This window comes from Stigmatopora nigra, chromosome 3 (genome assembly GCF_051989575.1).
Source record: "Stigmatopora nigra isolate UIUO_SnigA chromosome 3, RoL_Snig_1.1, whole genome shotgun sequence".
Classification (NCBI taxonomy): domain Eukaryota; kingdom Metazoa; phylum Chordata; class Actinopteri; order Syngnathiformes; family Syngnathidae; genus Stigmatopora; species Stigmatopora nigra.
In genome coordinates, this window is record NC_135510.1 from 2,729,473 (window position 1) to 2,746,077 (window position 16,605).

The 16,605-nt window shown below is 39.1% G+C and overlaps 1 protein-coding gene across 2 annotated transcripts in view; it reads left to right on the forward strand.

Annotated features, from left to right (window-relative positions):
• arnt2 (aryl-hydrocarbon receptor nuclear translocator 2) overlaps positions 1-16,605 on the forward strand; it is a 58,124-nt gene that overhangs the window by 30,539 nt on the left and 10,980 nt on the right. For both annotated transcript variants that reach the window (XM_077713475.1, XM_077713474.1), the window contains exons 8-13: positions 4,519-4,604; positions 8,311-8,387; positions 10,422-10,556; positions 11,956-12,030; positions 14,368-14,519; positions 16,486-16,558. In XM_077713475.1, coding sequence (XP_077569601.1) covers positions 4,519-4,604; positions 8,311-8,387; positions 10,422-10,556; positions 11,956-12,030; positions 14,368-14,519; positions 16,486-16,558 — 598 coding nt within the window. The remainder of the gene's footprint in view (positions 1-4,518; positions 4,605-8,310; positions 8,388-10,421; positions 10,557-11,955; positions 12,031-14,367; positions 14,520-16,485; positions 16,559-16,605) is intronic.

The window sequence follows — 16,605 nt, forward strand, 5'->3', positions numbered from 1 at the left end:
CACTTTTGTACTTGTCTTTATCTAGTCTAGATACTGGAGCCTATCCCAGCTGACTGGGCACCAGCCAGGGGACCCCATGAATTGGTTGGTAGCCAGTCAATCCATCTAGTCTTTTGCTAAAATAAAATTGGTCTAAATAATGAAAGGGTGAGCAATAACTCTGTACTGTACAGAAATTAATTTTATCATGAAAATGCAGTTGTTTAGGCGGCACAGTACATTTACTTTGATTTTATCCATCACCACTTTGCAGCTTAAACATTTGCATCTTCTATAAATCATGGGTTTTATGTTAAGTTAAAAAAAGTTCATAAAAAGGTCAAAATCTACGCTAAAGCTCGCAAGCAAAAGACAGATAAAAAATGGCGATGAAAAATGGCAGAAATCAAGGTAGCGCTTCTTCGGCACTGAGATGGGTGACACAGAAGAAGAATAAGTGAAATTGAACCGTAGAGGAATGTCGCGCCAAAAATATAAACAGCGTTGTGCCCTTTTGGATTACATTCCATGCATTTCGTATCTCGCACAAAACTACACCGAGCCTCTTGCTGCTTTATATGGATTTTGAATTGGGGTTGAAAATGCCTTCTAAAGGTGTCGCGTAATGTCAAAATTGTATAAAAAAAAAAAATAAAGTCAAGCGGAAGACAGGAGACGAAAAATTATGGTAAAAAATTGTGTTAAAAAATTGCAGAAGTCAAGTCTTCTTTGGCGCTGAAATGGGTGGTAGTCAGGGCTGGATGCATATCCGGAAGAAGAATGGCGTGCCAAATAAAGCAAACGAGACGGACGCCGTGCCTTTTCTCGGATTTCATTTTGTATCGCGCACAGAAAGACTACTGCAAGCCTCTTCTAGCATTGGGCCTCCTGCATGCGTCATCTAAGGCACCATAACTGAATCTACCATGCCGACCAAGAGTCAGCAAAACGTTAGATCGAGGGAAAGTTCCATCACATCATTAAAGAGAATACTTGGTTATCTTCTATCTTTTAAAATGGATGAAGCTGGCATTTTTTGGAAGAGGATGTGTTCACGGACATTTTTATTCAAAGATGAACTGAATGAGTGGCTCATAATGTGTGGGATTGTTACTGGCTTCTTGGTAAAGGCAGCTTTAACCTACAAGTTTGGCCGTCCTCATGCTCCAAAAAAACAACAACAACAACACAAAACAAGCCTTGCTGCCTGTCTACTGGATGAAGAACAGGGAAGTTTCTGTTTCCTCCTAAACGTGAAGCTATACCTAGCTGAAAGGGGTTTCCTTTCAAGGTCTGTACTGTTAAGAAGGACTAAAACTCCCACTTAGCTGCTTTTTTGGATTCATATCAAGAAGAGAGGAACTATTTTCACTGAGTACAGTATTTACAGTACCTAGGGACATTTTTAAATATATACATAATTATTTCTGTGTAGGCACAAAAACATCTATTATGGTATGAATAATAGGGCAATCATACTTGCCGTTTTTTCGATTGTCCTGTCCCATTTAGCTGCTTTTTTGGATTCATATCAAGAAGAGAGGAACTATTTTCACTGAGTACAGTATTTACAGTACCTAGTGACATTTTTAAATATATACATAATTATTTCTGTGTAGGCACAAAAACATCTATTATGGTATGAATAATAGGGCAATCATACTTGCCGTTTTTTCGATTGTCCTGTCTGATCTACATTATCCGTGATATTCAATGTATTACTCTAGGTATGGCAGAAATAATTAGGATAATCCTACTACGTTTTTTTGATTATCTCGGCCATATATGGTCTACATTACCCACAAAGTTCTAGGGAACCCTATAACTAATCTTGATCAGATGATTTATTGTTTAACTTTTTTTCACTCTCCTTATTAGACCTTGGCAATATGACAAAGATAAGATAACAAGACCAACCAAAACCCCACTAAAACGAACAGTCTGGATCTAGCATTCATGTCGCATCAGCGCCCCCGTTCTTTTTGGTGGCCGGGGGAAGTAATTGCATTTTAAGATTATTAAAGTTTTATCAAAATGTTTTATTACTATTGTTAAATATTATTTGACAATAATGATCGTTATTGTTAAATCGCCCAGCTCTAGTCCTAATAAAGCAAAAGTTATTAACCGTATTTAGGCGCATATAAGCCGCCTGTGCGTAGAAACTACCCTTTAAATTGCCTTAATATTATTTAATTTTACAATTTCTTGCGCATAAGCCGCCCTATGATTCTCAATTTTCACCTCCTTGTTCATGGTTTTAATAGGGAGTACAATTGTGCTACTTTGAAAGGAAAATCTTGAGAAAAATCATAACGCGTGATATTTCTGAGATACTGTATGAATCAACAGGATATTATTAGAGTAAATATAATATGTTAATAAGCCTGTCTTTGTAAATGCAAAAGATCAAATCATTCAATTTGAGAAAAGTAATAATTCTATGTTGATAAACCCGATGCTTTTATGGATTATGGATAACCTTATTCATCCCGTATTCGGGAGATTTCATTGTGGCAGTAGCCAGAAGGTGATTAGACAAAACAGCAAAGCAAAAGCACAAAGTACAAAGCAAATCAAAGTAAGTGGAATCATGAAATCGTTAAGACAAAAGCAGAAAAAACACAAAACGAACAAGAGCGGATGGAGCTGCCGCCGGCTGCCGCTTGAAAGGCGTCATCTTGGTTTCGGTAGCTAAAACGGATACAGGCTCAAAAAGACGTAAAGTTGGACAAAAACTGGAACCGAACAAAAGAAGTCTTCCACAAGATAGGGAACTTCTGCAGACTGTGACCGAGGTAGATAATATACAGAGTCACTCTTCCAAGCTTATCCGCACAGTTCCTCAGTAGTCTGGAGCTGAAGACAACAGTAGCAGAGTAGAGCCCCTCGACTCCGTTCCTCCTCAGAAGTCTGGAGCTGAAGACAACAGTAGCCGAGTAGAGCCCCTCGACTACGTTGCTGGTAAACGCCGACAGCACTTCCTTATTATCCCAAGATGGAATGGTTGGTCAGAAACGTTGCCTCTTCTCCCGGCCCCTTTGTCCAGCTCCGAATCTCTGGCGATACCGAGGTGTTTCTCCTTCTGCTGCGTATTGTAACAGCTAGTCCCATATGTATGACAGCGTAGGCATGGCTGAATGGCTCCAAAAAATAAGTAGCAGAAAGAAGCCAGGCTAACAGAACAAAGAAAGTGTTAGAAACATTAAAGTAAAAATTATAAAGTACAAAGTAAATTAAAAAGGAATGTATTAAGAAATATTAAAATGTCATTTAAAAAAAGATGGAAGGGCTGTAAAACAAAAAAGAATTGAGGTGGACAGGGGTACTGACTTCTGCGTGATGGCGCCATCTAAACTACAATTTTTCTACCAGAAGTTTATGATGTGGCAGCCAAATTTTAAAGTCGATTTTTTTCGATGGTTCATATTACTGCAAAAGTTGTAACTTTCGGACAAGAAATAAAAATAAAAAAAATCAAAGCGGAAAATTGTTTGTATTTCATCATCACAAATGTACAATAATTTACTTTCTGTGTTCCGAGGGAGGGTGTTGTTTGCATGTAGCCAAATTGAAAAATGGAAGTAATGTAAGCACAACCAGGAAATATGACCATGGCATATGTAGTGTTCACCAAGTCTCTGGGTGCAATAATAGCATACACATTACGTAGATTTCTAGGTGTATATTTTAACGATCGAAAGACCTTCGATCAGCCTTAACTATTGTGATGTGCCGACATGGTAAACGCTACGCTCTCAGCACATTTAACTATGGTAAGATGGCGACGCCCCAAGCGACCAGTAACAGACACTAGTAATTGTACTCACGTCTGGCCAGTCTCAGCACGTTTAATTACGGTAAGATGGCCCTGCCTCAAGTGTTTTCACGTTTTATGCAAGATACGGTTTATTTTTTCCTTGAAGTATATGCAAAGATGTCAAAATGGATCTTTAGCGTTTTATCTTTATTTTTTCTTCATTTTGGAATAAATGATCGTGTCAGCCGTATTGTCTTGCGTCATGGTGTCACGGTCCAAGTGTGTCGTTACGTCACAGCGCAATTTTTTCGTGACGTCATCATCGTCAACTAGCAGTTTCGTGCATGTCGTGTTTTTAATGCACGTATAAGCCGTACCCTCGATTCAGTCAGTAAATACGGTATGTTTTAAGGTACCAAATTTAATCACATAAGCCGCACCCTTAAAATTGCCTTAAAACTTTTGAATTTCACACTTTTTCACAAATGTTTTTGCGTTTTATGTCTATCTTGTCTCTACGACCGTATTGGCCGCATTTATTTCGCGTTTTGGCATTTCATCTTTTTCAGCTTGAAGTTACGTGAATGTGTCTTTTTATGCGCATATAAGCCGTACCCTCGATTCAGTCATCATATTTTGGAGCGAAAAATGTGGTTTGTATGCGAGTAAATACGGTAAATTATATGAAAACATACTGTGATTTCTAGAATGATAGGTTGTAGCTCCGCAGACTTGTCACTCCTCAACATCCTATGTTTTTTTTTTCTTTTGACTACCAGGAATGGCCTCGGACCATCAAAAGAAGGGGAGGCGCAGTATTCTGTGGTTCATTGCACTGGCTATATCAAAGCTTGGCCTCCTGCAGGTAAACAAACACCTATGTATACACCATCCATAAATACCTGTGTCCCCACTTGCACCTTGCTTAACCCCACTGCATAAATTCAAAACAAGTAAGAAACAGTTACCCTGCCCAATCTAAAGTAGGTGTGTGTTTTGCACTGCTCACTGATCAGAACTTGGATCAAGACAGCAATTCAGTAAAACTTGCATGGTTCCTGTATATGATATGTGTCAATGGTGTGAAAGTTATATATATATATATATATATATATATATATATATATATATATATATATATATATATATATATATATATATATATATATATATATATATATATATATATATATATATATATATATATATATATATATATATATATATACACATACATACACACACACATACATACACACACATACATACATACACACATACATACATACATACATACATACATACATACATACATACATACACACACACATACATACATACATACATACATACATACATACACACACACATACATACATACATACACACACAGATGTACATTTATCATACAGTTGGTCGTCACATTCATTAATTCACTTAACATTATATGAGATATAATGAGAGCGATGAAATGAGAGCCCAGTAGAGGGTAGCCATGTCTCTAAAGTGAGAATCAATTGATGTCAATTTTTTTCTATATAAAAACACGTAGGAAATGCATTTATTTTTGGGGGGATTTCTTAACTTGTATCTTTTTCGTATCTCGGGTCACTCTTTTGCATATAAAAAAAAATGCATAACCTGAAAGGCATTTGTAAGTAGAGGTATGACTATAAATACACTTTGATGTTATGGAAATTATCGCCATGCACCAAGCTGAACTAAATCTTTTGAACTATTGACTGTGTATCTGGAATAACTCAAACTGAACTTGTTCACCACATGTGTTCAAAACATTCAAACACATTGACACATTTAACTTACTCACACGAACAATTTTCCATTGGAAAGTCATGTGCACATAACTGAGGTCTAGAAACAATTATCAGCATTCAAGTAATAAACTTCAGAAGACATGATATATTGACGCATAATAGTACACGTTATTGTGCACCCTTGCTGCTCCAAATGCTTCCGAACCCGACTGCATTAGTAGAGTGGTGATAAGGAGCATTATATATTTATGTACAAGGTTCACCCGCTACTTCGCGGTTCAGCTATCGCGGACTCAGAGCTTCGCAGATTTTTTTGGAAAAAATAAAAAAATACAAATATTACATTGAAACAACATATTTTACAGTTTTTTTGTTATAAAATGAATTTCACTCTCTCTACCCGTATTCCATATGGTGTACTGTATACAGGGGGGTAAAAAAAAATACAAATATTTAATTTTTTTTTTTTTTGGAATTAAATTCAAATTAAGCATTTTTGAAGGGGAATCCCTATTTCGCGGAAATGCACTTATCGCGGGTGGTCCCGGTCCCCATTAACCGTGATAAGCGGGGGAACACTGTATAAATTTCTGTTATTTATACTACATAAGAAATACTTGAGTCTGGAATGACATCAGTCCCTCTAACAAGCTGTCTCGAAATGGGTCAAAGTACCTGAATGAACCTCGAAATGGGTATGGATGTTAGGGTTTGGTTATATTATCTTTCTGTATGTGACTTGTCCGTGTGATTGCCCATTGAGTTCACCTGTCGATTCTCCGCCCCTAGTGTATCCGATGCTTTCTGCCTCCAGGTGTAAATCTCGTACCTAAAGGCAACTAGAGGTATAACGTAACCGCAAAATTCGAGCGATAACTGTACACAGGGCAGTCACTACAGCACCATAACAGCCAGAACAAACAGACACAAGGACACTTTCTTTCCAAGAGCCATAACCATACTCATCTCGAGTTCTACACTTACAGGACATACCCTGTTTTCACAGCTATAAAACGCATCGTGTGATAGGGCGCGGTCTCATTTGGGGGTATATTTTCAGTACCTCGACTTACGATCGTAATTCTTTCCGAGACTGTCATAAAATGTGTTTAATAGATGTAAAATTAGACGAATTTCGCGGAGGGGAGAGACAATGACACACACAGAGGCGGAGGTGGGGGCTGTTCGGGGGGACTTTATCCAAGACAACAACGTATGTTGACTAATGTATGTTGACTAATGTATGTTGACTACTTATGTATGTTGACTACTTATGTATGTTGACTAATGTATGTTGACTACTTATGTATGTTGACTACTTATGTATGTTGACTAATGTATGCTGACTAATGTATGTTGACTAATGTTTGTTGACTAATGTATGTTGACTACTTATGTATGTTGACTACTTATGTATGTTGACTAATGTATGTTGACTAATGTTTGTTGACTAATGTATGTTGACTAATGTTTGTTGACTAATGTATGTTGACTAATGTATGTTGACTACTTATGTATGTTGACCACTTATGTATGTTGACTACTTATGTATGTTGACTACTTATGTATGTTGACTACTTATGTATGTTGACTACTTACGTATGTTGACTACTCATGTATGTTGACTATTTATGTATGTTGACTACTTATGTATGTTGACTATGTATGTTGACTACTTATGTATTTTGACTATTTATGTATGTTGACTACTTATGTATGTTGACTACATAAATGTTGACTACTTATGTATGTTGACTACATAAATGTTGACTACTTATGTATGTTGACTACATAAATGTTGACTACTTATGTATGTTGACTACATAAATGTTGAATACTTATGTATGTTGACTACATAAATGTTGACTACTTATGTATGTTGACTACATAAATGTTGACTACATAAATGACACCAAGCCAGGGGGCAATAAGTCTGCAACAACTGGTCATCAACTCTCACTAGATTGGAAGAGTGTCAACATACCTCCAAAGGTGTGATATCAGAGCCCGAGTTGTGTGCCCAAGGTCATTCGGACTACATACAGTCAGAACTTCTCAGCCTTATGCACTAGATCAGCCTCTCAATGCCCAGGATCGAACTGCCAAAGACCCCTCCTTTGACTTGCACCCAATTGCCTGCACACCCCACCTCTCTGGCCCATTCCACAGGTGGTGAGTTCTAGGTAAATTGAGTCCCTGTTGCCTATTCGGGTTGCTTGGCTGCAGGTCCGACCATCAGGCGCTCTTCATTGTGCCTCACTTCCAGATCTGGCTCTAGAGAGGGACCCCAGTGACTCGCTTTTAGGTGCAGGAAAACAGAGTCCTTTCATGTCACTCGTCATAAAATGACTTTTGAACCATTTTTTCCTTCTTGAGCATTGGGTCACTAACTCCTCACCACAATAAGGTGATGACTCATTGGATTGAATTGTTTTGTGATATTTATAAATATATATTTATAAATAAACATGTTTAACCCAATTTTGTCTGCTTTCATTTCATCGATTTCTTAACTAATTTGACAAATGTCACTTCAACTATTCACACGTGGGTGGCTTCAGAGGTGTATAAACAATATTGAAATTCAGTATTATCTGATGATATTTAATAAATATATTTGATACTTTATAATTACTGAACATTAAATTGCAATTGTTTTATTTGTACCAATATATCACTGAATCTACTGTTATATTTGAAGGGATAGGCCCAGGGTGGACTTGTCCCGGCTTAGTATAACTTATTCTCCTTTTAAGCGCAAGTTGATGCTGTAGATTGAACCATTTCTCCTCTCAGGTATGACTGTGCCAGATGAGGACACAGAGGCAGGGCAGACTGGGAAATACTGTCTAGTTGCCATTGGAAGACTGCAGGTTTGTACAGTTTCCCCTCTGCATATTTAAAAGGCAACAGAACAAATTCACTCTATCGATGACAAACGTTGCCCACCAATTGGATCAGACAGCTACTCAATATGATTTGACAAGGAACTATAAAGAATTGCTAATCATACCCTTCGGATATACTGTATTAGCATTTCATTTTGGTCCCGTTTATATATTCTCCCTATGCCTGCGTGGGTTTTCTCTGGGTACTTTGGTTTTGTCCCACATTCCAAAAACATGTTTTATGAGCTGATTGAACACTCTGAATTTTCTATTGTCTGATTTTAAGCCCGAACTGTTGTTTGTCTCCTTGTGCCCTGCAATTGACTGGCAATTAATTCAGTGTGTCTCCTGCCTACTACTCATAGTTGGCTGAGATAAGTTCCATGGACTTGGGTATCGCATGGGTCAGCACTGCTCTTCAGTCTTTTCATAAATGATCTGCCAAGCTGTTGTCCTTCAATTATCACCTGCCAAATGCCGATGACTGTTCTATATGTCCTTGCGAAAGATAAAAATCATGCTACACGAGAACTGACAGACACAATCAGTTTATAGCTGGCTTGAAAAATCCCAACTGTGTTTCAACATATCTGTCTTCATGTACTTCTCAAAAACTGACAGTGATCCCAGATCCCAACGTTTTTGACCGAGGTAAAACAAATGTAGTCCAATAATTTACATACCTTGCAATGATTCTTAACTCACAACTTGTCTTTAAACGACAGATAAAAAAAAACACTTAATAGAATTAAACTTTAGGTGCATTAGAAACAATCTCTCCTGAGTCAGCAAAACTCTATTTCGACACAATGATCGTCTAACACAAAAACTAATTGAAACTACTTATAAGCAAGTTCTGAAAGTATTGGACAGAATACAAAAAAACGTATCACCACTGTCAGATATAAAAAAAACCCACACACAAACGCCTGAAATGGGACAATACTGTTAAATATGCTGATGCCATCACCTCATTTTCTGAACTTCTTTATCCAAACTAGGGTCACAGGGGGGTGCTGGAGCCTATCCCAGCTGACTTCAGCCCAGAGGCGAGGACATCCTCAATTGGTGGCAAAGGAGACAAACAACCATTCACACTCACACTCATGCCTCGGAGCAATTTAGAGTGTGCAATCACCCTACCAAGTATGTCTTTGGAATGTGCGAGGAAAGCGGAGTTCCCGGAGAAAATCCACGCATGCCTGGGGACAACATGAAAACTCCACCCAGGTGGACCGACCTGCATTTGAACCCAGCTCTCGCACTGTGAGGCCGACGCGCTAACCAATTGCGCTGCCTGGCCACTCATGATGCCATCAGAAAGAGTGAATTTAGCCAAACCATCTTCTCAGTTCGTGATCCACCTGCCTGTTTTTTTATCCGGGGATAAAAAATCACGTTCCTCAAAATTCATGTATCAAATACAATACATTTGGCCATTTGGGTTCAATGGCAGTCCAAATGATCCCATTCCAGCATATTTATTTCAGGACAGCATGAAGTCTATTTTAATTTGTTCATTGTTATGGTTTACACTTCTTTTGAGTCGTATCAACTGAATTGAGTAACAATAATCATCCACTATTGTGGTGTCATTGTTAGAGGTTTTGTCTATACTGCCTATGTTAGAAGTGAGGGTATAAAAATTCATAGATACAAGTAACATGATGTAAATGTTTTTTTGTAGTTGTTTTGCCTGATTGTGCGTTATCAATAGCACCACTGCTTCTATACCTGTTTATGGAATAAGTGGAAAATGGAAAAATTAAAGTTCCACCACCAAAAGGGTCACTGAAAGGTTTATTTGTAATTAGTCAGGTTATCACCGGTTGCCTTGGAACTGGTATCATATTAATATCCTGTTTAACTGCCCAACTATTATTCAAACTCTTAAGATTTAAGATGGAACTTGGACGCAGGCAACATAAAGAGTAAATCACTCATCACTGCTGGATTCTTATTGTTTGTTTTGTTGTTTAAGTTTTATTTATGTTATGTACTATAAACCCTTTCCCTCAGGTAACCAGCTCTCCAGTATCTATGGATATTAATGGTCTGACGGTACCTACAGAGTTCTTGTCCCGCCACAATTCGGATGGAGTTATCACTTTTGTTGACCCGCGCTGCATCAACGTTATTGGTTATCAGCCTCAGGTAAGAAGTGAAGATTAAAGAAAGGGTCTTTATTCGACCGGAGGTCGTTGATGGGCAGGATTCTGTAAGTGTTTGCGCCCCGTCTGCGCGTCATAAAATTCATGATTGACAAGATGACGTCACTAAATGACGTTTGTCGCGAGATTGTCCGCACCCTCTGCTGCGTCACTACGATATCGCGTCGACGATCAACAGAACTCTTACATTGCTAGGATTCTTTAAGTGTCTGCGCCCCATCTGCGTCGTAAAATTCAAGAATCGTTCTATCAATTAGTTCATTTTTAGTGGTTTATGGTTCTTTTTAGGAATTTGGAACTTGGAATTTTACTCAATCACAAAAAAATATAATATATATTATATAATTGATATATTTTTTTAATAAAACATTTTTTGTTTTTGCAGATTTACAAAGAATAGTTTCAAAAATATTTGACTACGTAATAAAATTCAAAAAACCTGATCGACCGCCTCCGGTCGATTATGCTTACTATGTTACCTTTATAGACTGAACAGTATTGTGCCAGATCGGAGTTTGGTGTCCTCCAATTATTTTAGTTATAATGTTGTTGTTTATTCAGAAAAAGCAGCTAAACAAAAATGTGTTTATGGGGACAGGGAAAAATCCGGAGGAATACAGTAATCCCTTGAATATTGCCGTTAACGTAGACCAGATATGGCCGCGCCAATCTAAAATTCTTGACGTAGGATCGCCGCTACTAAAAAAATAAATAAAATAATCCATTGTTTTTATTTCAGTGCTGAGTCCAAGTAGCAAGAGTGCCTTCCGTTTACGAGTTTCTTTCATTTTGAAACAAAGCCTATCATTTCCGGGGTTGATATAAAGGAAGTAGGGGTGCACAGCACTAGTAAAATGGACTGCAATTTGGATGAAACCCAGACACTCACAGAAGTTTTGTATTCGATGAAATTTCCCATGTTGAAGCCATCTCCAAAAAGATGGACATTTGACATTGCAAATGTGACTTCAGCGTGACACATGGTGGAATTACTGGCTGTAAAACGCATGGAGAAGGACCCAAACACAACTATATATATCCTTATTTTCATAATGTTGTACAATATTTTTCAAAACGCAATATTTCAATTAATGTAAAACATGATAATAACAGTTTGATTTAAATAGACTTTTGCTTATTTTCCTACATATTATATCGATTTTCCTTTAATGATATTTATTCCGGAAATAGGACAAAGGTACTCCTGAAATGGGGTTGATGGAGGTTGGAAGCTCTGTGTAAGCCAAAAAAAATCACGATCTATGAAGTTATTAAAATGTGTATTGAGAAAACAGAAACATTTTTTTGTTGTTGTAATATTTAAACATTGAATTGTAATGTAGAAATTCAACTTTAACACTGATTATTGTTTGACTTCAAAGGACCTGTTGGGGAAAGATATTTTAGAGTTTTGCCACCCGGAGGATCAAAGTCACCTGAGAGAAAGTTTTCAACAGGTAAGTCTGGGGCATGAATAAAAATGGTCACATCTGGGATGCATGCCAAAATGTGGGTGCCCTGGGTATTTACAGAATTTAACTAATTTCAAACGGCCCAGTGAGCGAGTGGTTATTGCATCGCCTGGCCGGACATTTGGTCGACGGATGTTTGGTCGCTGGACGTTTGGTCCCCAGTCTTTTGGTCGCCAGTCATGGTGACAGAGAGTAAGTACTCTTGAAAACAGCTCTCAACAAGAGTTTAATATCTAAATATCTACTCTTGATTCATGAGAGGTTATTATCTAAGTACTGTTTAATATCTAAGTGCTGTTTAATATCTACGTACTGTTTAATTTCTAAGTACTGTTTAATATCTAAGTACTGTTTAATATCTAAGTACTGTTTGATATCTAAGTACTGTTGAAACCAGCTCTCAAAATTATTTTCACAAGTTTAATATCTAAATATCTACTGTTGATTCATGAGAGTTAGATATCTACTGTTGATTGATGAGAGAGAGTTTAATATCTAAGTACTGTTGAAACCAGCTCTCAAAATTATATTCGCAAGAGTTTAATATCTAAATATCTACTGTTGGTTCATGAGAGAGATAGTTTAATATCTAAATATCTACTGTTTATTCATGAGAGAGAGTTTGATATCCAATTATCTACTGTTGATTCATGAAAGTTTAATATCTAAATTTAGATATTAAACTCGTGAATATAATTTTGAAAGCTGGTTTCAACAGTACTTAGATATTAAACTCTCTCTCATGAATTAACAGTAGATGTTTAGATATTAAACTCTTGTTGAGAGCTGTCTTCAACAGTACTCACTCTCTGTCACCATTTGACTGCTGATCAAAGACCGGGGACCAAACGTCCGGCGACCAAATGTCGGGGCGACCAAACATCCGGGCGACCAAACGTCCAGGCGACCAAACATCCGGTGACCAAACGTCCAGGCGACCAAACATCCGGTGACCAAACGTCCGGACGACCAAACGTCCGGGCGACCATACGTCCGGGCGACCATACGTCCGGGCGACCATACGTCCGGGGGGTCCAAACGTCCGGGGCGTCCAAACGTCCGGCGACCAAGCGTCCGATTACCTCTGCATCGGCCTCATAGTTCTGAGATCGAGGGTTCGATCCCAGTTTCAGACCTTCCTGTGTGGATTTTTTATGTTCTCCTTGCGCTTGCGTGGGTTATCTCAGGGTACTTCAGTTTCCTCCCACATCTCATAAAACATGCACCGTAGGCTGGAAGAACAATCTAAATTGGTGCTTAGAAAGAGTGTGAGCGTGAATGGTTGTCCATCTCCTTGTGTCCTGCAATTGGCTGGCCACCAGTTCAGGGTGGGCGGCCCGGTTGAGCGAGTGGTTAGCGCATCGGCCTCACAGCTCTGGGGTCCTGGGTTCAAATCCAGGTCACCTCCACCTGTGTGAAATTTGTTCTCCCCAGGGCTGCGTGTGTTTCCTCCCGCAACTCTGGTTTCCTCCCGCTACTCTGGTTTCCTCCGACATTCCTAAAACATGCATGGTAGGGTGATTTGGACACTCTAAATTGCCCCTAGGTATGGGTGTGAGTGTGCATGGCTGTCCTTTGTCTCCTTGTGCCCTGCGATTGGCTGTCCACCGATACTGGCTGTCCCCCGCCTCTGGCCGGCAGTCAGCTGGGATAGGCTCCAGTACCCCTTGCAACCCTAATGACGATAAAGCAGTTCAGAAAATCAAAGACCAAGAAATGAAATCCAAGACAAAGAAATGAAATGAAATGTGATGAGTTCAGGGTGTCCCACACCTGGTGCCCAAAATCAGCTGAAATAGGCTCCATCCCCACCTCATACAAAGTAAAAAACACAAGCCACACCAACCTCGGTTGGATCTCGACTTTTTCGAAAACGCACATCCCTGATTCACCCTAACCGATTGCCTCCAGCCTTACAACACAGGATGTGCAAAAGTATTAACGTTAGTGTGCAGTGAAAAGGATGTGCGCTTCCCATTAAAACAGACGGCCTGCACACGGTGAAGCCACAGGTGGCTACGCTATGCGCATGTTGGGAAATTTGAACAGTATTGATTGGTGTCTTATGCACCTACTTTGACCCCTGACACACGCAAACGGGCACTACTCCCAAGCCTTGCTCAAGGCCCGGCGACGCCAGGCTCTTATGCTTGTTATTTATATTCATTCTTCTAAAATACATACGTTAGATTTAAGTTTATATTGCTGATATGCTTGACATGTTTTCCAACTTCATAAACAACAGTACATGATCTTGCCACAGGATTCAACTCGAGAATAATTTGTGTCGTATTGGAAATAATGAATATTGCCATTCTGCAGGTGGTGAAGTTAAAAGGTCAAGTACTGTCGGTGATGTACCGTTTCCGCATGAAAAACAGGGAGTGGATATTGATCCGAACCAGCAGCTTCACCTTCCAGAACCCATACTCTGATGAGATTGAATATATCATCTGCACCAATACCAACGTGAAGTAAGTTCATCATACAGACCACCAATACATTTATTTGATTCCCTTCGATTTGATTTGATTCAACTGGCCGGCAGTGGGCTTACCTCGTTGCACTTATCCGAAAATAGAGCACCCTGCATAGCTAATTAATGGGTGGACAAAGCGGAAGAGCGAATTGGAAGTTTAAATTCCTAGCCAGTTGATTCGATGGCCCGTGCCCGCGGCGTTGGTCGGTGATCCAGCAGCGAGCGAAGTCTGCCCCAGAACAGGCAGCAACAAGTTTTCAGGAAGAGGAGGCCGGATATTTTGATTAAAAAACGTACTGAAAATGCCAGGCTTCACACAGATCGCATGTGTGGGGATGCTGCTGGTTGTTGTTGTTGTTGTTAGGCCACCCAGGCGCCTAGGGGTTACCCTGAACCGCGCTAGAGCTGCCACTGGAACACAGATTAGTTCATCCGGGAGGTAGCCAGAGGTGTGGGGCAGTCGAATATCTCCGGCTAGATGAAAAATGTAGGGTGCCACGTTCCTGGTTGGCAGCTCTGGGTGGTATTTGTTGGATTCGAAGGCCGCGACGGGCGGCCTCTCAGGAGACACTTCGTGAAGGTTCCAACTTTGTCTTCCGGATGCTGGAGGCTGGCTTCATGGAAAAACCAGCCGTAATCAACAAGTTTGTGCCTCATGCATTAAAAATACATCTCTATAATACCGCGGACAATGGACCTATGGCCACAAGAAGACAAACCACGTGGACTGAAACTCCCATTTACCTGTTTTTTCATTTATTTATATGTAGCAGCGAGGAACTATTTTAACTGTGAGTACAGTATTTAAAGAAGTTACTTTTTTAGGTGTACATTATTATTAGGTATTAATTCATTAGTCTTTTGACATTAGCCAATGTTCCCTCTAATTTGTTGTTTGTCTGGGCAAAAAGACAACCTCCCTGAGCACACTGAGTACCAGTGTGAGCATCCAGCCATAAGAAGGTGCATGTCTACTACACATAAATGATTTAGCAATAATAAAATGTAATGATTAATATCTATGAATGGGCGGCCCGGCGGATGATTGGTTCGCGCGTCAGTCTCACAGCTCTGGAGGCGTGGCATTAAATGCCATTAGAATATGCACAAATCAATTCTCATTCTCGTTCTAATGACTTGTCTGCTGAACGTGTCACTTGAGATAGTCAAGTTTTCAATATAGCCAATATTTTTCCATTATTTTGCTTTGATTTATTTGATAAGGGATAGCACATATTAATGAACATATTTATATTCATCTTAATGAACATATATATGTAAGATTGTAGCCGAGGGCTAATTTCCATTTATAGTCCATTGTGTTGGTTGAAGACAAACGATCACACATACTAGACACACACGCACACAAACAGTAAAATTTGACAGTTCTCACCCGATTTCATTGCTCATTCTTCTATTTGCACAGTAAATTAAAATGGAATGTATTGAGAAATATTAAAATGTAATAAAAAAAAGATAGAAGGGCTGTAAAACACGAAAAAAACAAGAGTGGACAGAACTACTGCCACTGGCTGCCGCGTAAACGGCATCATCATGGAGAAAGGGGTAAAAAAAGTTTGGATTTTATTTACTGCCCGCCATATGATTGCTGCTGCGGAGAAGATGAGAGTAGTGCGCAATTACGCACGCGCGCAGCTTAGATGGAACATTGCTTATAGCTGTAATATTTAATAAACTTTTTGATAATTGTACTTGTGTACTTGTATTTCTGTATAGGTGTAAAAACTATTGTGCTAGTTATAATGGGGTGATCCTACTTTGCGCTTTTTCGTTAATCGCGGCCATGTCTGGTCTACATTAACCGCATTATTTGATGGATTACTATTAACCATTTTCTTCAAGGATTGAAGTGGAGAAAGTCCACTAATAACCGAGCATTTACACTTCTGTAATGACGTCAATGTAATGATACAACATATTTTCTGATTATGTTTTTACAGACAGCTTCAGCAGCAACAAGCAGAACTAGAAGTTCACCAGAGAGATGGTCTGACTGCATATGATCTATCCCAGGTAAATAAACATCAAGTTCTGAATTAAATGAAGATATTAAGAAAGAG